This window comes from Astatotilapia calliptera, chromosome 7 (genome assembly GCF_900246225.1).
Source record: "Astatotilapia calliptera chromosome 7, fAstCal1.2, whole genome shotgun sequence".
In the NCBI taxonomy this organism is placed as follows: domain Eukaryota; kingdom Metazoa; phylum Chordata; class Actinopteri; order Cichliformes; family Cichlidae; genus Astatotilapia; species Astatotilapia calliptera.
This window is the reverse complement of record NC_039308.1, coordinates 51,310,129-51,335,056: the sequence shown is the minus strand read 5'-3', so window position 1 is coordinate 51,335,056 and position 24,928 is coordinate 51,310,129. Positions and strand designations below refer to the sequence as shown.

Sequence of the window (24,928 nt, the reverse complement as noted above, 5' to 3'; positions counted from 1 at the left end):
CCTTCGATAGCTCAGTTGGTAGAGCGGAGGACTGTAGAGGCGAAAGCTGAAATCCTTAGGTCGCTGGTTCGAATCCGGCTCGAAGGAGACATGTTTTTTTTTTTTTTTACACACTTCTCAGTAAATGTTTTGACATACGGCCAGTCGTTTTTGTACTGTTTAATTTAAACGTGTGCTCATTCATCTTTCATTGACAGAGGAATGCGATCAGTTCAGTTGTTCAGCAAGATTACTGTGAAACTCCTAAGCCAAATTTAATGAACCTTGGTGGAGAGGTGGCGCACTGGAAAAGCAATAAAGCATTAATGCTTTAAAACTGCAAGGTGAGATTGCTGAGAATGCCTTTGTAATCGTCCATGCAATTAATGTTAGTATGCTATTATTCTGTAAGCTTCTTTCAGTTCTTGTCCTGCTAATCTGTCTCACCCCTGTGGTAAGGCATACCCCACCTCTTACTGAAATGTGCCCCAGCTCTGCCTCACTCTGGCTGGTAAAGTAAGGAATGGAATGAGTGCATATATGTTAAACTGAATCTATAATTGTAGAGCTATAGCATTTTTTCTAACGTTGAACCGCCTCTGTGCATGTTAGATTTCTGCTCCTGTGCTGCTATCTTGTCCTGAGCTGTTTGTTGAGCTGTTTGTGCAACCTTTGAGTTTATTGACTGCAGACCTTCTGCTTTATTTTCCACAGGCTCTTCCTTTTGGCACCTCAAGGTGGTGGAGCAGCTGTCCAGCCGGGTAGGTGCTGTTTAACTGGGTAAGGAAGCTTCTGCCAACCTAACTTTGCTGAAGTTCAACACACACAAAGACAGGACAAATGTAGCACCTCCAAACTAATTAGCATGTTATTCTCAGGGTATGCTGATGAGAGGCTGGAAATCACTGGCACATTTACTAATTTTGTGTTACTTCACTGAAAACGGTCAGGTTTGATTGATTTTTGAGATATATTTCTACAAATTTGCCTCTCTGTCCCTGATAATAGTATAAGGAACATTATTCACACAACATGACCTAAATGGATGAGAATAGGAACGCTTAAAAACTTTAATTATGTTAAGCTGGAAATATATTAATGACAATTAAATAGGATTTAAAATACATCAGCAAAATCACAGGTTGTGCTAAGATAATTATGACTTGAAAATTGTACAAGAAGAAATCATGTGACAATAAAGAGTCAATTAGGCACGTTTAAAAAGGGACAAAAAAGTTTAGATATAAACAAGTGGAATGTACATCAGGGTAAGGTGCAGTATACACAAGTTAAACCCGATTGACTATGTGCACGTTAGCATATGCTACTTCCGGTGCGGAAACTCCTGTGGGGAGCTTTGTTTCCGGTGTCCTATTCACGACCTGTTTACGGTCCAAAACAAGTTAAGCAAATGAATGAATCAAGCGGCGATTTACATTTCTATAGATGTCTTGGGCATTTACCCAATATATCTGTAAATGATGTTCATCAACTTGTCGATATTTTTTCCCTGTGCCTCAGAGCAAAAGAGAAAAGGGATTCAAATGTTATATTTCTCAGCTGTCCCTCGTTTATCGCGGGTGTTATGTTCTAAAAAATAACCAGCAATAGGTGAAATCAAGTAGCCAATTTTATTTTTTGACGGTGCAAAACGTTTCGTGGACATACAGTACTGCACTTCAGAGTCACACTGCTAGCGATCGATGCAGCGATTCTGTACTGTACAGGAGAGACGTCACGGAGGAGATCGTCTGCAGCGATCAGGACGCAGGACACATTGTGATGTAAAAAAGCATGCAAACTTGCACTAAAAAAATCTGCGAAACAGTGAGGTAGAAGGTGAACCGTGTTATAGTGAGGGACCGCTGTAATTTTGAAGGTAAATCACAACATACCCTTCGTAAATGCTAATGTGTAGAAACCTTTACCAGCAATCATTCATTTTTTTCACGGTTTGTTAACATGCTGTGTAGGTGTGTACTTGACTAGCTGATCTCGACATAACGGGGGAAACATCTGGTTTAACTATTCTTCACCTGTAGTTTGAATGCTGAACATTTGCCTGTTTAAATCATAAGACGAGTCACTATACAGAGATGTGCTTCTGAATGTGGACGAGTTTTCTGCTGCAGTAATGCAGTTCTGCTTGTGTTGAGTGATGTAAACAACTGATCGATCTAAACTCTTTAAACGTCAAAATTGATCATTAGATTTTTTATGACACAACAGCGGTGAGTGTTCCCACCTTCTGCTCTTTGTAACTTAATGCGATCTTTCCGTTTTCGAGTTTTGGACATGATTTTGTATATCTTCGCAGTAGCGATTGACCGCAAAGTAAAGCTACCGGAAATGTACAACCCTACATCCGGTCTCAAACCAGGAAGTTAGCATTTTCTCGTGCACAGGGTCAGTAGTTGCTTGCATAATATTCTGTATGTAGAATAGCCAGTTCATAAGCTCGTGAGAGAAGTCAGTGTGTACATTTAGTCTTCAAGGGACATAAGAATACAGCATCCTGAAATCACATCTCCTGAGGTTTGGGTGACTTTCTAACAATTCTTTAATGGGAATAGAAAATTCACAAATCCAACAAACTCAGATGCAAGAAAGAAAGAGCCTGCACACCGCTCTTATCAGTGAAGTGTCACAGTGAAGCGTAAGGATCCGTTTCTCCCATTCTGCTCCAGTTGGTCTCAGATAATGGCCACACACTTTTGACTAACTGTGGTGTTGACCAAGATCACTGTGTAGGATCTTTGTTTTTTTGTGACTGAAGTAATTGCCAAAAAAAAAAAACAAACTTGTTTGGCGTGTGCTTTCATTCGTGGCGAACACGCTTCCTGGGGGAGGCCGGAGAGTCCAGGGAAAAGGCAGTGGGAGAGACGGGGCGGGACTCGGGGATGTACTCTGTCTGGTACTTCTCAATGTAAGGTTTGGCCACATTCCACACCTGGGTTGAAAATATAAGCACATTTAACGACATGCCACGTGGAGCACGTGCACTGAACAACTTTTTAGAACTTGCCTTTTGATCAAGTAGCAGGCGGTGAACCGCTTCGATATCAGGCGACATGAATCTGTCTTTAATCCACGGTCTGTTTAACAGCAGGAGAATAAAAGGAGAAAGTGGAACAACGGGTAAATATTAACTATTAGGTATATAGTTTCAACAGGCTCAAAATTTTGTACCTTGGCCGCATCTGTTTGACTTACTTGACCACGCTGCGAACAAGTTCATAGACCTTCTCCAGTGGAGTGGTGGTACGGAGTGGGCGGAGGAACTCGATGCCCTGACATGCGGCCAGCAGCTCTATAGCAAGGACTGGTAACAGGAAGTATCAATTCAGTTTGGCCAAATCCCAAAAATATATCTCTCATTTTAGTGATAAATATTGAAAACATTAAATAACATAGATCACAGCCAATTGAAAGCCATCTATGGGTTTTTACTGCTGTTTGAGCCTTTAGTTTATTCCATGACTTACAAGAACTGTGGATTTTTTTCCTCAAACTTTTTTCAAAAGACGGAGAAAATAATTTTAAGCACAGAGATAAATTATATTTGATGATAGTTTAATCATTTATCTGTTTTTTAAAACCTGTTGGTTTAAGGTTAACCTCTGTATCCGCCCAGTAACCTGCGGTTTTGTCTTGTCGGTGTACACTGGCATGGTTTTCAGCAGCGACCTTTGCACTTTTTGCAACAGAAGCAGCGGAAACTGACCGGTTAGTCTCTTTGATTCAGGGACGCTTGTTGTTTTCAAAGAGTTACAGTAAAAACAGTTGGTTATTTGTAAATCTGATAGTGGTAATGCAGCAGAACTATGGAACAGATTAATCATTTTACTCACTTATTTGTTGTCTGTATAGAGTTTTATTGGAATTTTAGGATTCCCCACCATAAATCTATTAATTATTATACATAATCACAGAATCACGTTGTTAGGAACACCTGCTCAGTTGCTCGTTAGCACAAATGTCTAATCACCCAGTCACATGTTAGCAACTCAGTGCATTTAGGCATGAGACATGATCAAGACAGCCAACTGAAGTTCAAACTGAGCATCTGAATGTGGAAGAAAGATGATTTAAGTGAACGTGGCATGGTTGTTGGCACCAGATGGACTGTCCCAAGTATTTCAGAAACCGCTAATCTACTGGGGATTTTCCCAAATAATCATCTCTAGGGTTTAGAAAGAATTTTCCAAAAAATATCCAGTGAGTGGCAGTTCTCTGGGTGAAAATGCCTTCTTAATGCCAAAGATCACAGTAGAGTGACCAGACTGCTTTGAGCTGATATGAAGGAAACTGTAACTCAAATACTGTTGCTACTCATTAGAAACACAACAAATCACACTTTAAAGCAGATGGCCTACATTAACAGAAGACCACTCAGGTGCCATCTATGTCAGCTAACAACAGGAAACTAAGGGTACAGTTTTCACAAGGAAAAAAAAATTGGACCACATAAAACTGGAAAAATGTTGCCTGGTCTGATGAGTCTTGATTTCTACTGCAAAAGTTAGATCCTTATGACTGGTAGGGTCAGATTTTGGCATAAACAACATGAAACCGTGGATCCATCCTGCCTTTTATCAACAGCTCAGGGTTGTGGTGATGGAGTGGTGCAGGGAACGTTTTTTGGTGCACTTTGAACCATTTCATACCAACTGAGCATTGTTTAAACACCAAATCTTACATATTGTTCATCTTTTAAATGCTTCTTACATCAGAAGATAGACACAAAGCTCAGATAATCTCAAAGTGGCTTCTTAGACATGACAGTGAATTTGCTTCACAGTCACCAGATTTAAATCCAACAGAGCACATTTGGGATGTGATGGAGCAGGAGATTTACGTGATGGATGTGGAGACAAACCGGCAGCGCCTGTCATGATAGTATGAGGAATGTTTCCAGCTCCTTGATGAATCTGTGGCACAAAGAATTAAGCCAACCCAGTACTTGTGAGGTGTACATAATTTAACAATGCTATACCTTACCTTGCTCCACATGCTCTATTACCCTCAGGGCCTTCCTAGCAGCCCATCCTCCCATAGACACGTGGTCCTCCGTGGCAGCACTAGTAGACAAAGAGTCCACAGATGATGGGTGACACAAAACTTTGTTTTCTGAAACTGAACAGCGTGAAAGAGTTGAGATTAATGTCAGTGCTCCTGCTCAAATATTGGGTAAGAAGAAAAAAAAAACCCTACAAATTTATAACATTAGAGCTTTTATTAAAAAATGCACTCTGAAGTGTAATATTCAATATCAAAGCCTGTTTAGTAAATAATGTTATCATAATCTCATTGAAATTGGAATAATTTAGTAGGAGATTATATGTTACTTCATGTTTTTCACACAAACCTAAGGCGGCTGCAGTGCAGTGGGCAATCATGAAGCCTGAGTTGAGTCCACCCTCGTTGACGAGGAAGGCAGGCAGCTCACTCAGAGAGGGGTTACACAACCTCTCGATCCTCCTTTCGCTGATTGAAGCCAGCTCGTGGACTGCAATGGCTAAAAAATCCAGAGCCTATGAGAAAGAAAACAGTTGTTTAAGAAAGAAGAATCAAATCTAAAGCGAACCGAAACAAACTATCTTATTACTACATACCTTAGCTGGGTATTCCCCATGGAAATTCCCACCTGAAATGGTCTCACCTCTTTCTGCAAATACCATCTGGTGAGACCGTTAAGACAAAATTAACTGATTTCCAGTAAAATCCTGTGTGCAGTTTGTGGCAGATCCAACTTCAGTTATCAGACTTGAGACCAAACTGGCTAAATTTCATAGATCAGTCTTTTCCTCTAGTTTGAAAGACAGAAAAGGATACAGGGTTGTCAGTGGCACTGTTGATTTCTGTGTTGATGATATTCTGGACAAATGCAATTGTGTCATTGGCAATTCCATGAACCTGCGAGCAGAGAGAGGACACAACACTCAGAAAGAGATGTACGATGCTCAAACATAGTTTTGCTGCAGCTCCATATCTGCTTTCTATGTGGTAGACCCACTATCTATCATGTGAGAAGTTTTCCCTTTCCCATCTAGAAGCTGCAGAAGCTTTAAAACGCTGTGGGAGAAACCTGTGATTTGGGGATTTATAAATAAACTTGGGGTTACCTGAGGACAGCAGCGCATGGTGTAGGCATCCTGGACTCTGTCACAGAACCTGTGGCTCTCTGTAAGAACACACCAGAACAATATGACACTCATTAAACACAGCATATTTAAGGCTGCATGATATTAGAAGGCTATACTCCATTAATGCCTGTTGGCAAATGCACCCCCAGTAACTCATGCATCTCATCTTGAGGTGGTGCAACTCTGAAACCACTGCCAGTGGTAAGAGCATTTCTAATATGCAAACAAGTTTTCGGGAGGAGGAAGGCACACAAATGTAAAATGCAGTGATCAGAACTTTACATGAATACTATTTGATGTTCATCAAACCTGCAATCTGGGATGGGTGGTGATCAGAGTCCAACAGTGAGCGGAAGCGTTGAGCCACCTCTATTTGCCCCGGATGTGGCCGCAGTGCATGGATGTCTGTGGGAAGAGACCAGAAATTGAATAAAGATGGATGACATGTAGTGCAGTTATACAATTGGAGGTAAATAATTTCATCTAGTTTCTGGTTTTCTTCGGGTTTATAGCTTCTGCGCACCACTGTCAAAGGCCTTGGTGGTTCCCTTTAGCACCTCCAGGGTGAGAGCAGCAATAATATCTGCCTGCTGGGCAATCGCCTGGGCTCGCTCCACGGCCTCTGCCCCTAGAGAGGTAATCATCTGTGTCCCATTGATCAGAGCCAGACCCTGTTAGGGAATCCCAGAGATTGAGATGGGTGTACAACCCCAATTGCAAAAGAAGAAAAAATTTGAGTAGGTGTGTAAAATGTAAATATAAACAAAACGCAGGGATTTTGCAAAGATAATTTTTTTAAGGATTTTTTTACAGTGTCATTATTTTTACAAGTTAACCCTCATATTACCTTTTATTTTGCTAAAATTATTTTAATTCCATATATTTGGCCTAATATGTATTTTATTGTATATTTATGATGCAAATGCAGTTTATACTTCAAAATCTGTTATCAGTGAACTCTGGGTCAAATCACAACAGTGCAGACAAATCAAATAGATGAGCTTTTCTTTTTTTTTGAACATTACCTCTTTAGGTTTTAGTGATATTGGCTTTAGTCCATGTGCCTCCAGGACCTGGTCAGGAATGAAAGATGAAAAACATGTAAAAAGTCCAGGGTCATCAGAAAGCAAACAATGTTTCCATTTGCACCCTGAAACCTTTCACTCTTGTAAACAAGAGACACGTTTTCCTACGATAGTAGTTGCCCTCTTGTTTTACAACTCCAGAAAAGTCACTCTGAGCTTACGTATTTGGCATCAGCCCACCCGCTCGTGGGAGACCACATTTTTCCCTCTCCCATGAGTCCGAGGGCCAGGTGAGAGAGGGGTGCCAGGTCACCACTAGCACCTACTGTTCCCTTTTCAGGGACAAAGGAGAGGCAGGAGGCTGAGGGGACAAAGTTATGGAGACAAAAGTAAGTCCTATGACAGCTGTCCTACCCCTGTCCTTAAATAAAGTTATCCACAGTTTACTGAAGCTGATATCTCACATCAGCTAACTGGTTTGAAGCTTACCGTTAAAGGCCTGGATCATGGCCTGGAGGGTTTCAAGAGAAACACCACTGTGCCCTTTGGCCAAAACATTGATCCTCAAAGCGAGCAACATGCGGGTCCTCTCTGGGCTTAACGGGTTCCCCACACCTATGCGTCACAGCATAACTCTGATTAAGATGATTGACGTACAGAGGGCCTGAAAACATTAAAATCAACATATCTGCGTCACAAAGAGTATCATCACCTGCTGAGTGTGAGCGCACCAAGTTTTCCTGGAGCTCCCTGTGGAACGAAAAGTGCATGGCATCAGTCAACAAACAAAAAGGGCTCTGTGTGGGTGATTACAAAGACCAGAAATAGATCGTAAAATGTATTTAAGGACAACTTAAAAACTCTACTTGAGTTTGCTGACAGGAATGACAGTTCGGGCAAATTTGCCAAAACCCGTTGTGATCCCATAGACAACTGCAGGAAGAACACACATAGGGAACTGAACACACAAAGTCTCCTATTTTTCCAGATACTGTAATTTAGCCAGTTTAAATTAAGCTCATTTGCACTGAATCACTGTATTTTAACCTTTGTTTTCTTTGACAATGGTGTCCAAAAGCTCTCTGGATTGCACAACCTTTCTTTCTGCCTCAGGAGTCAGCTAAAAAACAATGATAAAGGGAGACATTGGATCAAGTAAAAGATTACAACGGAGCAGTTACGGACAACAAAAGAGGTTTGTTGATCATTACCTTTATCTTGTAGAGTCCTCTGCCTAAGTTGATGAGATCTGTTGACGTCAGGCTGTTGCCATCTAAAGAAATATACTGGACAGAGAGTTTCACGTTTCACGGAGTTAGTTAATATGATATGAATATGTTTTCAATTTTATCGGAAAATACACTTACCTCTTCAGGCTCTTTGTATGCTGCTGTGCTAGTTGACAAACTTAATTAAGGATAACATTTGGCAAAATGTAGTGTCACTCTCAGATTAATTATAATTTCCCACAAGGACAATTTTAACCCGAAATTAAAACAGTATGTGAAGAAAAAATGGCATTAAAAAAAGATTGAATCGTTTTTAGTGCACACTACAGCACCTACTACAGCTGCTATGGCACAAATATCCAACAAGTTTAAGGATACAGATGAGAAACTCCCGGTTCACACGGAATAAAGTCAGGAGACATGGTATCTCCTTCAATAGCTGAAATGCACAGGAAAATAAATCACAATGTGTGCATTCCCCCCTTGGTTCACACAGTAGTTATATTTAAAGTAAATTACTTATTATACACAATTACGCATCACTGAAGCAGAGTTAAAGGTAAACCATCGTCACCGTCTTTTAAATGTGTTGCACACATTTTTAATATATGCATTCTTCGTGTAGAAAGTTATTACCAAGCTCGACAAAGTCGTTATCCTCCAGTACATCTTCGATGGTGTCATCCGCGTCCAGCAGACCCAAACCCTGGCACCTGCGCACAACAAAACGAGTGTCTTTCACAGCCGTGATGCCGCCGTTGTCCGGTTTGTTCTTTATGTAACGTTTAAGCGCTTCCTGTCCGAGCCACTGGATGGTTTTGGAAGTGTCCCGGCAGGGCACTGCCAGCCACTCATCTCGAATGTGTACAGTAAAACGAGGCATCGCGCATCAGCGGGACTTGGCTGCAGTGAGTCCTGCGCGCCGCTCTCTGAGGTACCACTCTGGGCCGTTTACAGTTCGGCCACCAATAACACGCAGCTGGGGGAGCCACGCCTCCCCAGCATCACACCTCTAGAGATCATTGACCCACACGGACCGGTCTCAGTCTCACAAGTGCTTCCAATCCAATCGATGCGTTCACGTGATGTTTGAAAGTGCTCAAGTGTCTATAGAGGCTAAACACAGTGAATTAGATTAGAGGTCACCAGAGGAGTATGGGGCACCGTTTGTAAAGTGAAACATGCTGAAATTAACATCAACATTTTTCCACATTTAGCTCAAAACCTTACAAAAACATGTTTTTTCGAGTCATTTTTTTTACAACATTTAGTAAAATATTTGTAACTTTTCATATTTAAAACACAATTTTAAATGTTAAATCTAAATATTAAATTTAAATCTAAATGTTAAATCTAAATATTAAATTTAAATCTAAATGTTAAATTTAAACGTTAAATGTTCAATCTAAATGTTACAGGAAAGTAAATATTTAGCTAACGATCGTGGCTCAAGAGTTGGGAGTTCGCCTTGTAATCGGAATGTTGCCGGTTCGAGCCCCGGCTTGGACAGTCTCGGTCATTGTGTCCTTGGGCAAGACACTTCACCCGTTGCCTACTGGTGGTGGTCAGAGGGCCCGGTGGCGCCAGTGTCCGGCAGCCTCGCCTCTGTCAGTGCGCCCCAGGGTGGCTGTGGCTACAATGTAGCTTGCCATCACCAGTGTGTGAATGTGTGTGTGAATGGGTGGATGGCAGGTTGTGTAAAGCGCTTTGGGGTCCTTAGGGACTAGTAAAGCGCTATACAAATACAGGCCATTTACCATTTACCATAACATGCAAATCTATTGTACGGGTCAACAGAAATACCAAAATATAAGCTTTACGAAAACCTCCGGTGCAAAATTGTGTAAGGAGCTTGGAAAGAAAAGCGTCTGGACTTCTTACTTGAAGACGTTTCACCTCTCATCTGAGAAGCTTCTTCAGTTCTAAGGGTCAAATGGTGGAGAGTCCCAGATATAAACCCAGTGGGAGTTTCCCCCCAAAGAGGGACAAATGACCCCCTGATGATCCTCTACCTAATCACATGAGCCAAGGTGTGAAAGCGGGTGTGGGTCACAATCAGCCAGGATTTCGGGTGAGCTCATTGTGAAACCTGGCCCCACCCTATCATGTGATTTCCTGAAGTCAGGTGGCCCAGGATGTGAGTGGGCGTTAAGGCGTCTGGGAAGGGATCTCAGAACTGGATTGTAGATGGCAGACAGCTGGCGTCGTAAACCACTGCCTCTGTTCAAAGATGGTCGCGCACAGTGGACGTAAATGGCTTCTTTCACTCCTCTTTCAAACCATCTGTCCTCTCTGTTCAAAATGTGAACGTTGGCATCTTCGAAAGAGTGACCTTTGTCCTTTAGATGCAGATGAATCCCTGAGCAAAGACCACAACATCACTATATTACCAGCTGATAAGGGAAGGTGCACCGTGGTCCTAAACACAACGGATTACCACACAAAGATCACTACTCTCCTCAGTGACAACAATACCTACGAAGCCTTAAAGCGAGACCCCACAAGCAGCTACAAAAAGAAAGTTATAGCTTGCCTTCAAGACCTTGAAAGAGACAAAATCATTGACCGCCTTACATATCACCACCTTTACCCAGGGGATGCCATACCCTGCATTTACGGACTTCCTAAGATCCACTCAGACCCATTGTCAGTAGCATAAACTCAGCCACTTACAACATCTCGAAACACCTTGCTACCGTCCTAGCACCTCTCGTGGGGAACACCCCACATCACATCAAGAACACCGACTTCACCGACAAGGTCCAGAAACCTACCCTGGACCCAGATGAAACCATGGTGTCCTTTGATGTAGTCTCCCTCTTCACTTGCATACCCACCACGGAGGCAGTGGAGACTGTCAGAAAACGACTACAAGAAGACAGCTCCTTGGAGGACAGGACCAACTTCACACCCGATCAGATTTGCACACTGTTAGAGCTCTGCCTCACCACTACATATTTCAAATACAACGAGGGTTTCTACAGACAAAAACATGGCTGTGCCATGGGTTCCCCCTTGTCACCTATTGTAGCCAACCTTTACATGGAGGAAGTGGAAAGGAAGGCTCTTGGCTCTTTTAAAGAGAGAGTACCCAGCCACTGGTACAGATATGTAGACGACACATGGGTCAAAATCAAAAGACAAGAAGTGGAATCCTTCACCGCGCACATTAACGCTGTGGATAAAAACATCAAGTTCACTAGGGAAGACACAAAGCACGACTGTTTGCCTTTCCTGGACTGCGCTGTGCACATTGAAGAGAATGGCAACCTCAACATTGAAGTTTATCGGAAGCCCACACACACGGACCAGTACCTCCTGTTTGACTCCCTTCACCCTCTGGAACACAAACTTGGAGTAATTAGGACCCTACACAACCGGGCAGAACATGTTCCCTCTAAGCCTGAAGGGAAAAAGAAGGAACACACACATGTAAAGGAAGCACTGGAAAACTGGTTATCCTAATTGGGCGTTTATAAAGTCAGCAAAGAGGCAAAGAAAAGAAGATCAGACACCAGCGAGGGAGGATAAGAAAGACAGACGCAACAACATTGTCATCCCTTATGTAGCCGGTGTATCAGAGAAACTCAGGAGAGTTTTCTCCAAGCACGGCATCCCGGTGTACTTCAGACCCAGCAACACGCTCAGACAGAAACTGGTTCACCTGAAAGACAAAACTCCTAAACACAAAGTTAACAATGTGGTGTATGCTGTACAGTGCAGCAAGGAATGCCCAGACCTCTACATTGGAGAGACCAAACAGCCATTTCACAAGCGCATGGCACAACATAGAAGAGCCACCTCCACGGGACAAGACTCAGCAGTTCATCTGCATCTAAAGGACAATGGTCACTCTTTCGAGGATGCCAACGTTCACATTTTGGACAGAGAGGACAGATGGTTTGAAAGAGGAGTGAAAGAAGCCATCTATGTCCACTGTGCGCGACCATCTTTGAACAGAGGCGGTGGTTTATGACACCAGCTGTCTGCCATCTATAATCCAGTTTTGCGATCCCTTCCCAGACACCTTAACGCCCACTCACACCCTGGGCCACCTGACCTCAGGAAATCACATGATAGGGTGGGGCCAGGTTTCACAATGAGCTCACCCGAAACCCTGGCTGATTGTGACCCACACCCGCTTTCACACCTTGGCTCATGTGATTAAGTAGAGGATCATTAGGGGGTCCTTTGTCCCTCTTTGGGGGGAAACTCCCACTGGGTTTAAATCTGGGACTCTCCACCATTTGACCTTAGAACTGAAGAAGCTTCTCGGATGAGAGGTGAAACGTCTTCAAGCAACTCAAAGAAGTCCAGACGCTTTTCTTTCCAAGCTCCTTAGACTACGATGACCTGGATGACTGAGAACCTTCACAGACATACTCCGGTGCAAAAGTGTGCCGGTAGTGGTCAGATTGTGTCTGCTCTCCCATGATGGTCACTTCTCACCGCCATGAGCTGCTTCATTTCTTTCCTACCAGCATGTCCAGCGATTTGGCTGGACATGTGCTGCAGCGATTGTGAAGTGGAGCCAGCAGCTGCCGAGAGTCCACTACTGCTGAACCTTTGGATGGCCGACAAAAGGGATCTTCCGATGTTTTCAGCTAAATCGCTGGACGTGCTGGTAGACAAGAAGTGAAGCAGCTCATGGCGGTGAGAAGTGACCATCAGGGGAGAGCAGATACAATCTGACCACTACCGGCACACTTTTGCACCGAAGGTTTTCGTAAAGCTTTTATTTTTTGTATTTCCGTTGAGCCGTACATTAAATTTGCATGTTAGCTAAATATTCAGTTCTCTGTAACATTTAAATTTAACATGTAGAATATAATATTTAGATTTAACATTTAGATTTAGATTTAAATATAATATTTAGATTTAACATTTACCATTTAGAGTTAAATATAATATTTAGATTTAACATTTAACATTTAGATTTAACATTTGGATTTAGATTTAAATTTAATATTTAGATTTAACATTTAGATTTAACATTTAACATTTAGATTTAACATTTGGATTTAGATTTAAATTTAATATTTAGATTTAACATTTAGATTTAACATTTAAAATTGTGTTTTAAATATGAAAAGTTACAAATATTTTACTAAATGTTGTAAAAAAAATGACTCGAACAAACATGTTTTTGTAAGGTTTTGAGCTAAATGTGGAAAAATGTTGCCGTTAATTTCAGCATGTTTCACTTTACAAACGGCGCCCCATAGTGGAGAGGTAGACTTTTTTTTAAAACTTAAAGTGTAATAGTGCAATCAGTGATGGTTTAACACTGAGATCAAGTTTTTAGCTGCTTCATTTTATGACATGCTCAGTTCTTAGAGCGCAGTCACAGATTAAAGGAATTAAAGCAGAACCTTTGTACCCTGCTGCCTTCACTTGTTAGATATTAAAAGAGGTGTTCAGTGCCATAGCAGCCAGACAGCTAATCAGCTACTGAATAAAATGCCAGCTATATCTTCACAAGTTCTTTCACATTACAACAAAACCTCACAATTTAATGTAATTGGATTCAGTTCTTGCAAAAACGGACACTCTAATGCAGGCTGTAACCTCTGCTTTACTTTTTCAACAGTTATTAGACCAACAATTATTTCTCCTTTTTTCTATGGGAGTCAAAAAGGCCACTTATCTACAAGGCCAAGCTTCAAGTGGCAGCAGCTCAATATGTCGAGAGGTCAAAATCATTTTAACTTAATGTATTTAATTTCAAACTGATGCAACACCATCAATATCCAGTAGCTCCGAAAGTTGCTATAAGTTTGCAAGGATCAACTACATGCAATGATAAACCTCAGGAGCCCTGTAAAAGTACTTAAAAATGATTACAGGAGCCACATCAGTACATCAGTCAGATTTTTTTTCTGTCTTTCATCACAAAGCAAACACAAATAAACAACCATCCAGGCTTTTAGGAAAACATTATTACCAACAAACATTTATTGCACAGTCAGATTTAATCAGTGCAGTGTAATTGGTTTAAAGGTACAAAGGACAGTCTTTTTTTTTTTATTTAATAGGAAAAAGAATATTGTAGTTGTAGATATACACTGATTAGTGGGTAATTGCATGATTAATGGGTAATTGCATCTTCCAACAAAGGGATCTTAAACTTAGAATTAATCCACTAAAAATCCACAGGAGCATGGACGGCTTGTAAACTGCCATGTTGCTACACCATCTTGAATCCAGTGGTTGAGATGGACATCACCATTCTGCCTAATTGTGTTTTATGTCTGTGGCTGGAGACATAGTGCGCCAAAGGCCGAGGACAGTCAGCAGAGTAGACATGCGACACTCCACTCTCAGGTTAAACAACCTCATCATTTTAAGATAATGTTAGGCCTTAACAAAATCACACCTTCCCACACTCTAAGGAGTTTAAGCAGTTCAGACTGATATGAGGCTATGTGAAATGTAAAAGCATCACAAGTACATTTCAGTGATAAAGATATTTAACTGTATTTAAATTTGTCAAACATAAATAAACCCCTAAAACAGTGTTTCACAACTTGCTTGGCTTTTAGACAGAAAACCTGTCTCACTGTCAGACCTCCTCCGCCTCATTGTGCACTGCATCAGCAGAGACACGCTAATGCTGACTGAGATCACAATGCTATATTTATTTGTGGTGAGGATAATTGGGTTTGCAGATGACTCAAAGCGCAAAGTTTCCTAGTACAAACATGCAGGATGCCTTTTCTTTGTGCTCTCGAAGTGCTCCAGGAACTGGTCATTCTAAACTGGCAGTAGGTGCGGATGTGAGTGTGTGTGCGGTGCCTCTCGTCCTCTGACAGCTGGGATAGACTCCAGCCTCCTTCTAAGCCCCAGGTTGAGTGTTTGAGGTCATGGATGGTTAATTGTGTTTGCCTTAAGAGGTCCGGTGAACACATAATTCACATTTTAGAAGTTAAAAAAAGACCTATTACGGAAGATAAAACACTCATCACTGTCTGAGACATTGTCGCCTCGCTGAATAGTGTTATAATGCGTGTCACTCAGTAGTCTCTTCTTAAAATTAGGAGGCTCATGTCCCATGCATCTTCCAAAATATACACATATGCATTCCTGCTTCATTTCCTTTTTGTTGCACAGGTTCCAATTTTGCCTTTTCTATCTGTTTCTGAAATCAAATAACCAGAAATATGTCTAAAATGTATGAGTTCCAAATGATGTGATGTAAAAAGAAAGTGTGTCCCTATTCAGATGCAAATATAGTCAATTATAATGCGGTGTATCAGCAAGGCATATTCAGCAGTATTGATTGGGGGAGGACTTCTGGCCTGCTAACGAGGCGTGCCTGAACGCATCACAGTCTGCAGACCGATGATGTCAGTTTACGAGATGTAGGAGTCTCTGCATCACCATGTGTGCCGACACAGTATAGGCCTACTGCTGACCGTCAGCGGGCAAGCAGTGGAGAAAGAGGAGGGGAGGAAAAGTGTGTTTACACAGACGGCAAACTGCCTGGGGAATCGTAGGGGAGAGGAAGTCAGCCGGCTCTGTGTCTGCCTGCTCCAACTTCCTGCTCAGAAAAAGAAAAAGCACAGGATCCTATTTCAGTCCAGCACAACTCCTGTAGACCAGAAGTAAGCATGGAAAAACAAGGAATCACACAAGCGTCGCCGTAAACTTTTTCGGAGGGACCAGACCGAGCCGGAGATCGCAGGTAAGGTCAAAAATAAGCGGGCGTCTTTCCGTGAACAGCGCTTTGTTGCCTGATTGGTGGCTTGTGTGTGTGAGAGAGAGAAATAACGCATGCCGAGTCGGGCGAGCGGCCGTAATTGCGTTTCAGTTAATTGTCTTGGCTGTAAACACGTTTGGTTTTTTGTTTTCTGCTTCAGCTTAAAGTCTTAAGGTCGAGCTGGTTTCTAAGTTTCTACACAAGAATGGCACAGATTTGGGGTCAGACAGAAATGTATCGTCTTCCGGTGCGAGCAACATCTTGAAAATGAGTCAGTGGGGCAGTGTAGTGATTCAGACCTCCGTGCGTAAAAGTGAGTGTAACTTTGCAACTGAGCAAAGAAAAAGAAAAGGGAGAGGCAAATGAAAAAGCAGTGGAAAAAAACAACAACAGAAAAATAGCCTCAGAGTCATTAAAACCTGTTTTCAGATGCTTTTTTCTTGCGGGTCCCCCTGTTGAATTTTCCACCGCCAGTGAACAGGAAGAGAGCAGATTTAGTCATGGCTAAGTAATGTCTGCATACACCATCTAATCTCATTAGGAGTTTCCGTTCAGCCAACACACTGGATGGCTTTGTGCACACGCGAGACTTCTCGGGGCGAGCATCCCGCAACAGGGCTCGTCGTGCCCCGACCAAAACCACCACAATATCCCCCAGATATTCTTAGAAAGACTCCTAGCACTATTTCATTTGCGGTTCTCACAGTGACTTGTTGCCTCGCTGCAGAGCTGAGATGTGGGCTTTTTAATTTCTGTTTTGCTAGGTTTAACTCTCTGTTGTTTTTTCCTGTAGTGGGTTAGTTGTACTATATTTAATAGGTTATACTCTATGAAGCTACTACTGAGGTCTGACCTGCTGCAGCAGCAGCATGCTTAGAGCATCTCGCAAAGCGGAATTTTCAAAGTCACACTGTCCTAAATTGCAGATCTGCCTGCTCAGTGGCCCCTTGCTGCAAGCGGAAAGCTTTACTTTCTAAAGTCGAATTGAAGGCTGGGTGTAGAGTGGGTTAACGGGTGGAGCTGTGAAAAAGGGGACAATGACGTGCTCTTTTGACCCTTATCCCTCTGGGAATTTTGTGGGAAGTGTGGCAGGATCAGGGAAGCACTCCCCTGCTGTGGGATCCCCTCTCCTCGCCATTTGTCCTTGGAAGTAGAATAGGAGGAAGTCCTGACTTTGACAGGTTTGTAGTTTCACATGGCAGATAGAAAACTCAGGGGATGGCTTGTGTCGGAAATTAGTTCAGCCCTCTCTCTCTGCCCGTCCTTTCTGGACAAAGATAAGCAGCGGTTGAAAATCTTCTCCATAATCTCAGTTTTCTTTAGTGGCTTGTCATTTCAATTTCATTCATATAGCACCAAATCACAACAGCAGTCATCTTAAGATGCTTTATATTGTAAAGTACAGAGCGAAACCCCCAACAAACAAACCACCCCATTTGAACAAGCGCTTGGCGACAGTGGGGAGGAAAAACTCCCTTTTAGCAGGAACAAACCTCCGGCACAACCAGGCTCAGGTAAGGACAGCCATCTCCCGTGACCGGTCGGGGGGTGATGGGAGGAAGACACGATAATGAAATGAGAGCACAGTCCTTTCCATCAGTATTCAGACTGTATTATGTCAAAGGTCTGCTGTAATCATTTCCAAAAAAGAAGCTTTACATCATTCACAGTTATTTGTTGCATACTGGACTCCTCTGTTCATTCTCCACCTAAAACAAGCCATTTAACCTCCTTGTGTTTTTTTTTTTAACTTTCTTCTTCTTTCTTGGCTTCTCCGCACAAACAAAAGATTTGAACTTGAGTTGGGTGAAAGTTCTGTTTTAATAGTTAGACCTTCATGACATCACAAAGAACCAACAACACTTTCGTCTCAGAGGGGTTTTTTTTTAACGGAAGCTAATCTCATTCTTTGAAATTTTGGCCAAAAAAAAAAAAAAAAAAATCCAAATCATGTAAACGAGAGTAGCGATATAAACATGAGTGAGATTAAAACTAACGTACTGAAAATCATTCGTCATCAATCACATAAAAATAAAAAAATAAATAAAAATGGCCACCAGTTTCTCCTAAGGTGATCTCTCACCATGTTATCAGATAAACGCACTATTCAGAGTGACACAACTACCGAGAATAGCAGCGCATCACCTTACAGTAAAATTCTGGCCTTTGTTACTTGAACTATGACTTAACACATCATCTGCTTTATTGTCAGTTTCTTAGTAGTCATGTGATTTAATTTTTGTATTTTGAAATCAAGCAGTCATTCGAGCTCCGCTCTCGTCAGAGCTGTGGGGACAGAAACCCCCACTGCCGTTACTAGCATATGAGCTCCTAGCAGGCAGGCAGACAGGAGCTCCGAGGCTGCACATTCCTCTATTAAAGGAATAACCCACCCCGGGCCCGTCGTACTTCCTCTGGAGAGAGGGCCAGGTTGAACCGCAGCATATTTCTGGCTTGAGCTGTTGTTAGCCCCCCCCTCCCTTATTTTTTTCTCTCCTGTGGCTCCTGCTGCTGTTACATTACACTACACTCTTGACACACACTGTTCTATTCATTGGCGGTCTGCTCTTTCTTGCACCACATGTTGGAGCTCAAACAGATCGGCCCCTCTTTAGCCAGTAACTTAATTTAGTCTGTGTGCAATAAAACACAGTGGCAAGGCAGAACTGAGAAGGGGCGGGGGGGATAAAGGGATTATATTTAGATGAAATGTTGGGTTGTTTTGTTATAAACAAGTTATAAATGGACCTAAAGTAAAGTGTAAAGAGGGACTTGCCTTGTTCCCCTCCAAAGCTTTAATTTGTGTGCTTATTCTGTCACTGTGGCACCAGGCAGGTGTTACACACGCCAGTAATTTGGGTGCTTTTTCAGTAACGGCTCGCATCTGTTAGCATGTTTGGTGCTACTCTCCACACGCTGACCTAATCATTTGTGCGTCTCGCTGCAGGAATGGACAGTGCCATCACTCTGTGGCAGTTCTTGCTGCAGCTGCTGCTCGATCAGAGTCACAAGCACTTGATATGCTGGACGTCCACAGACGGCGAGTTCAAGCTCCTCAAGTCGGAGGAAGTGGCCAAGCTGTGGGGGCTGCGCAAGAACAAGACCAACATGAACTACGACAAGCTGAGCAGAGCCCTGCGCTACTACTACGACAAGGTTAATTAAAGTGATTCTAGTTGCCTCTCCATAATAGCACAGCTAATCGTGTGACCGCAGCTGCTGTGATAGGTTAGCCGGGAGAGGAGTGTGACGCCACGACACATTCTCTGTTCTTCCCTTTAGACTCACAAAATCCCCTGATAGACACTTCTGCTTCCTCTTTCTTGTAAAGCGCACACACAGATCTGACTGTGATGTAACAAAGCACTACTTTAGTGTGGCCCCAAACACTCCTCTGATATTCTATGTGTGTACCTGGTTTGTTTTTCATAATGATCTTATCGCGGTGAATTGTGTTTGCATGTTTTGCAGAACATCATCAAGAAGGTGATTGGCCAGAAGTTTGTTTATAAGTTTGTGTCCTTCCCTGAGATCCTTAAGATGGACCCGCAGGCGGTGGAGATGGGCCTGGCTTCGGGAAGGCTTCCCCTTCAAGAACAAGAGGCCCAGGAGCTGGAAGTGGAGGAGGAGGAGGAGGAAGCTGAGGAGGAGGCCCAGAGGAGGACCCTGGCAGCCTTGGGGGCACAGCAGTGTCGGAATGACTACCTCCACTCGGGTCTCTACTCGTCATTCAGCATCAGCTCCCTGCAGAAGCAGCCCGAACTCCTCCGTGCCCTGCAGGAGCGTCAGGAGGAGCAGCGCTCCGTCATCCGCTTCGGCACCAACGCCAACGAGAGGAGCTCTCCTCCCTCAGCCAAGCCCGAGTCCTATGTCTCACCGGGGCCATCTAAACTCGCCTCTCATTCCCCCTCCCCGTCCTCTCCTCACACTCAGCGCGGCCGGAGCCCCGCTGCTGAGGAGGAGGAGCAGGAGGACTCTGACCAAAGCGCTCAACCCCTCAATCTGTCCTCCGGGCACAGAGGGCGAGCCCTGCAGCCTCCTGAAAAGAGGAGCAGCAGCGGCGGTGGCAGAAGCAGTTCTCTTAACAGTAGCGCTAACCACGGAGATGGACTCCCCCCAAAAAGCAAAAAGCCTAAAGCTCTGGAGATTTCAGCACCGCCCCTGCTGCTGGCAGGGAGCGACATCGGCTCCATCGCACTCAACAGCCCGGCGCTGCCGTCTGGGTCACTCACTCCGGCCTTCTTCACTGCACAGGTGAGCTGAGCAGCAGAACTCTACAGATGCTACAATGACACTAGTTCCTCCCTCATTTCTAGACATGAGTCATATGTTGAGTCTCAACTGTGATTATGTGAGCACTTTGAGGACTAGTGACTCATTCATTGAGTGTCAAGGTGCTTTCCAGCATTTTGCCATCACATTGGATTAAATACGATTTGATCCCTAATTTAAGATCTAACACTTCACTCACACCTAGGATTGCACTCTTCATCTTGCTACAACTTTCCCTTCTCACGAGCACTCAGTCGCTCCCTTTTTTCCCCTCTTTGTGATTTAACACAAACCCAGTAATCTCACTCCCTGCCAGACCACAGCTGAACGATACAGAGTCTGATAATAATCAATCTCAGAAAGACGATATTTCTGCCCGTGATGCCATCAGTGCCGTCCCCCCTGAGCGGTACTGTGGCTGATGATTGAACACCAGAGTATGACATCAGCGTCCCCAAAGCCCCTTATAGCGCTTTCTATATTTAGTCGTGCCTTCAAAAAAGGTTTTTGCGCAGTTTAAAACATCATTAAAATATTTGTGTGATGTTTAGACCAAGTGCCGCATTTCTGTGTGGCAGTAATGTTTTGCTTTCGTCTGCCTGTGGAGCCATTGTTTTTTTTGTTTGTTTTTTTCAAATTTTATTTTCTGCCACAAGTTTAGAGCCAAATTCATCGAGCTACAGCATTTTGGGATTATACCAAAAGATCAAAACGGCCCACGGCTCCGGCACAAGCACCAACTTGAGTTTCATCATCTAATTTAGTTAATCGCGTGTTTGTACTGGAATTGTTACAAAGAGAGAGAAAAAACGAGCGCCACATCAGAGAGGGGTTCGTCCGTGCGTCGAGGAAGACTTCGGAGCTACGCTCACACCGCCCGCTGACAAGGGCTGCGTACGATGAGATCAGAGGAGAGCGAGCGATTTACGCAAATCTTCGGTGAGTCCAACCTGCGAGAGGAGGGGAAGAGGCCCTAAGCGATGCCATATGCTCCAATAATTCCGTTAATACTCGAGCAGCAGGGCTGGGTCCCCTCGCAACACTGGCTCACTTCTCTGAGGTGACACAGGGGAAAGTAGGGGAGGAGGGGGGGAGAAGACTAGGGGAGACGGAAGGAGGGAGGGAGGGAGAAATTGATTTCATATGTTTTCTCTCTAGTTCCAAGTGCTTGACGACCACTGCCCCCCCCCCCCCCCCCTCACATCACCCCTGTATTCGGGAGTAGAAACCACAGACTTCCTTCCTGCTTCGTCAGTTTGTTTTTCCAAACGCTGATACATGTCCGTTCACCATTTTCAGCATGTTGTGCATTAGCAAAACCCTCAGAGCAACATTCTCAATCCGCTGGTTGTGAGTTTTGTTTTTAATTTTGTCCCCACTAGTTTCTCTCATTTATATAAAGCCTCCCTCCCTGTGTGTTTTTCCCCCCACCCGTCAGACTCCCTCGGGTTTGCTGCTGGCTCACAGTCCGCTGTTGTCAGGCATCCACTTCTGGAGCAGCCTGAGCCCAGTCGCTCCGCTCAGCCCCGCCCGGCTGCAGGGCCACAGCTCCCTCTTTCAGGTAAGAAACACATACAGGTGTAGCGGAAGACAGAGGGACAAAAATAGCAGGAGATGAGAATAGAGGGTGTACTCAAAGGATTATTTACTGGTAGCGCTTTAAGCAGAGGAGGAAGTTGGAGAGGCTGCTGGGGCCAAATTAGTGCTTCTGCAAAAGCCTCATTGTTTCCAGCGGTTGATAAAAGAAAAGAGAGCAGAAGACCAGGGCAGGAAAAGCTTTTAGAGAGGGCGATTATGTGAGCTAGGTGAACCAAACTTTTTATTAAATGATTTCTAATGCTGCCCAAATGTTATGCAAGTATTTACCAGGAAGCTAACAGGAAGCAAGAAAACTTTTTTTGTGTGTGTGTGAGTGTTATTTGCAAAGCAGCAGTCACAAAGGGTTGTGAAACTAGTTGAGACTCAGTAAGCAGGTCCTGCAGAGGTGTCCTGTTTCAGAGCTTGTGAGAGGGAGAGGAAATCCTGTGAATACTTCCTGTTTGAGCCCAGGGGAGCCAGTCTGAACAGGGTGGACTGGTTTGAGAGCTGCTCCTCATTTATGAAACACACACACACACATTATACCGGATTCATTGTGCGTAAATAAGACGACTTCTGTTGTAGAGTTGGAGGGGAGAGAGACAAGAAGGAAGCGGCACAATGAATTAAAAAAACAAAAAACAAAACAGGAAACCAGAGCAGTGACAATGCAACAGTTCCTTACCGGAAAGCGGTTTTCATAGAGACTCCATCCCCTCCCCACTAACTCTGTCCCTTTCTCTTCCTCTGCAGTTCCCCAGCCTAATCAACGGACACATGCCTGTCCCCCTGCCAAACCTGGAAGGAACACCCTCCTCCCTGCTCCTGTCTCCCACCACTCACAAATCCTGATCCAGGATCTGTGGAAAATGCCGCAAATTCATCGTTCTCTTGTTGAAAGTTTCTCATCATAATAATCAGCAGCAGCAGCAGCAGCAGCGATCTCTTATTCATGATGTCAGATTTTGTCTCAGAAAAGCAGAGACAGTTATGTGACCTCACCTTTTTTTTTTTCTCTTTTTTTTTGCACTTGACTTGCTTCAGATTCTGAGTGGTTGAAAGCACTTGGTAAAAGCCATACGCCACGATGTCTCAGAGACATCTGGCCTCTTTATGATAAAGAACAGCACGTTTCTACACCAGCCTGTCCGCGACGGACAGAAGCGCAGCTGCGAAAGGCTAACCAGCCGCTCAGCCTGCGCAGAGCCTGGTTCTTTTAATCTTTAGAAAAAAGAAAATAAAAAAAGAAACAAGTCTACTTGTTAACAATGTGAAACTGATCGTTTCACTTAACGTGGTATTGTATGTAACGTATGCACTATGCTTCTCAGATAGTACCGGCTGTGCCTTGTTGTCCTGTTTTTGTTTTCACTTTATTTCAAAATCTTTTAATGAAGACGAGATTTCAAATGAATGAAAACCTTGTAACACTTACGTTCTTGTTTTTTTTTGGGTTTTTTTATACTGGACTTGGTAATACAATATGTATTCTGTATATTTTTTTTTTGTATTGTGAAGAATGTCATTTTCAATAAACAAAGCATTGAATGCTTAAACAGAGTTGAAACTTTGTAGAGCAGCTGAAACAAACAAAAACAAACACTTTTGGTTTTAAACCTTTAGATTTAATTTTTCTTTACTCTGGAAAAAAAACTGAAATATGGGAGGGCATCTGCAATGAAATCCCACACCAACAAAAATTATTCACAAATAAAGAATATCATACAAAACATGTCTTGTAACACTGTTAAATAAGGGCAGGACTATAGCTAACGCTTCCTGAATTAGGGGTTCGGTGGCTGTTGTGTGCTTCCTCATAGAAAAGAGCAGGCATGCACCACAATGACAGAGGAGGAAAAAAAAAAAGATCTACTTTTACAGATGAGGGAGATGGGAATGGCAGACAGGTAAACCATGGACAATACACAAACAGGGCACTGCAGATTCCAACAGTGGGAGCTCATTTTTGCAGCTCCTCTTTGTAAGAGTGGAGAAAGAACGAGGACAGGAGGGTGATCAGTGTATTTCGTAGGTGTAACTATTCCTGTAATGCCCTAGTTGACAATCTGTGTTGCTCTTTCCCTCCTCTCTCTACTGCATTTGTTCATTGGTCACGTCAGAGACCGGAGCATCCCTGGAATGATATGCCAGCAAGTTGTTTGTTTTAAATGCACAGATCTACCAAGTTTTGTGTGCAAAAACATAATGTCGTCAACAACAACAACAACAAAAAAGAAATTTCACATTAATCTTCGGCTGGGATAAAATGATTAGTTATTATATCAAAGCTGGCCTCGGAAAAACCTTCAGAGTAAATGGTCACATGTGATTTGTGCAGCTGAGTACAGCACCATGGCAACAGAGACAAGAATATGAAACCCCTTTGAGCTGCTACAGAAACCTCCCTCCGTCTGTGTGCCTCACACACCCACACGTCGTCCAGGAGCTTCGAGGTGGAGTTTTAATGTATGAAAATGGAAACGACGACCAATAAAAATAAAAAAAAAAAAGACAAAAAAAATATATCACCCACTTCAAAAAAATCTATACACATTGCATGTTCTCATTAAAGTGACTGAGCCTGTTAGAATTCTAGACAGTAGTTGGATTTAGCAGCAAATTCACTTGTCAATAAATATAGATGTACAGTGTACAAATGTCTCTCTGGAGCCAGTTTCAGACTAAACTTGGGACGGGGTCAGACCGTGGAAAGCCCCCCCACCTCGCCAAAAAAAAAAAAAAAAAATTCTGGAGGGGGACTGAAGGTGACTACGACATTCCACGCCAACTCTCATCTCCGCGTTCTGATCCAGCGGCAAGACTGTACAGCCAGTATATCGTTCCCAAATAACTGTATCCAGTCCAGAGATTTTAAAACAGCATGCTTTGTCTTCTGCTTTTTCCATTGCCTGATGGGAAACAGAAAAATAAAGTCTTTAAATATCGATTCAGCTATTTTAAATGACAGAAATCTGCATTTTCCAACTATTCCGGGCCATT

General features: G+C 43.1%; 3 protein-coding genes and 1 non-coding gene across 6 annotated transcripts in view; 2 read left to right on the top strand and 2 right to left on the bottom strand.

Moving 5' to 3' along the window:
• On the top strand, window positions 1-87 carry trnay-gua (transfer RNA tyrosine (anticodon GUA)). Its single transcript is given in 2 exon segments — window positions 1-37; window positions 52-87. It is a non-coding gene; the product is annotated as a tRNA-Tyr (tRNA).
• A 101-nt stretch (window positions 88-188) lies between these two features.
• LOC113026554 (ETS transcription factor ELK3) lies at window positions 189-23,488 on the top strand. Of its 2 annotated transcripts, none has more exons than XM_026175470.1 (5): window positions 189-740; window positions 19,026-19,234; window positions 19,550-20,332; window positions 21,789-21,911; window positions 22,682-23,488. In XM_026175470.1, the coding sequence occupies exons 2-5, from the start codon at window positions 19,028-19,030 to the stop codon at window positions 22,778-22,780; spliced, it is 1,212 nt and encodes a 403-aa protein (XP_026031255.1). In that variant the 5' UTR covers window positions 189-740; window positions 19,026-19,027; the 3' UTR covers window positions 22,781-23,488. The 2 variants fall into 2 exon arrangements, with proteins under 2 accessions (XP_026031255.1, XP_026031254.1); XM_026175469.1 differs by lacking the exon at window positions 189-740 and adding an exon at window positions 15,642-16,063.
• Window positions 2,522-9,339, bottom strand: hal (histidine ammonia-lyase). Its single transcript, XM_026175468.1, has 20 exons — window positions 9,016-9,339; window positions 8,758-8,818; window positions 8,518-8,545; window positions 8,362-8,436; window positions 8,198-8,270; window positions 8,017-8,083; window positions 7,863-7,900; window positions 7,640-7,765; window positions 7,372-7,511; window positions 7,151-7,198; window positions 6,649-6,796; window positions 6,435-6,530; window positions 6,105-6,163; window positions 5,815-5,895; window positions 5,595-5,660; window positions 5,348-5,513; window positions 4,981-5,115; window positions 3,193-3,301; window positions 3,005-3,074; window positions 2,522-2,929 (listed from the first exon to the last, which is right to left on the bottom strand). Exons 1-20 carry the CDS (start codon window positions 9,260-9,262, stop codon window positions 2,798-2,800), a joined length of 1,965 nt encoding a protein of 654 aa, XP_026031253.1. The 5' UTR covers window positions 9,263-9,339; the 3' UTR covers window positions 2,522-2,797.
• Window positions 23,489-23,554: 66 nt separating the features above from the next.
• The window catches only part of LOC113026555 (cyclin-dependent kinase 17-like), a 35,747-nt gene continuing 34,373 nt past the window's right edge, over window positions 23,555-24,928 (bottom strand). For both annotated transcript variants that reach the window (XM_026175471.1, XM_026175472.1), the window contains exon 17: window positions 23,555-24,837. In XM_026175471.1, coding sequence (XP_026031256.1) covers window positions 24,800-24,837 — 38 coding nt within the window. In that variant the 3' untranslated portion in view covers window positions 23,555-24,799. The remainder of the gene's footprint in view (window positions 24,838-24,928) is intronic.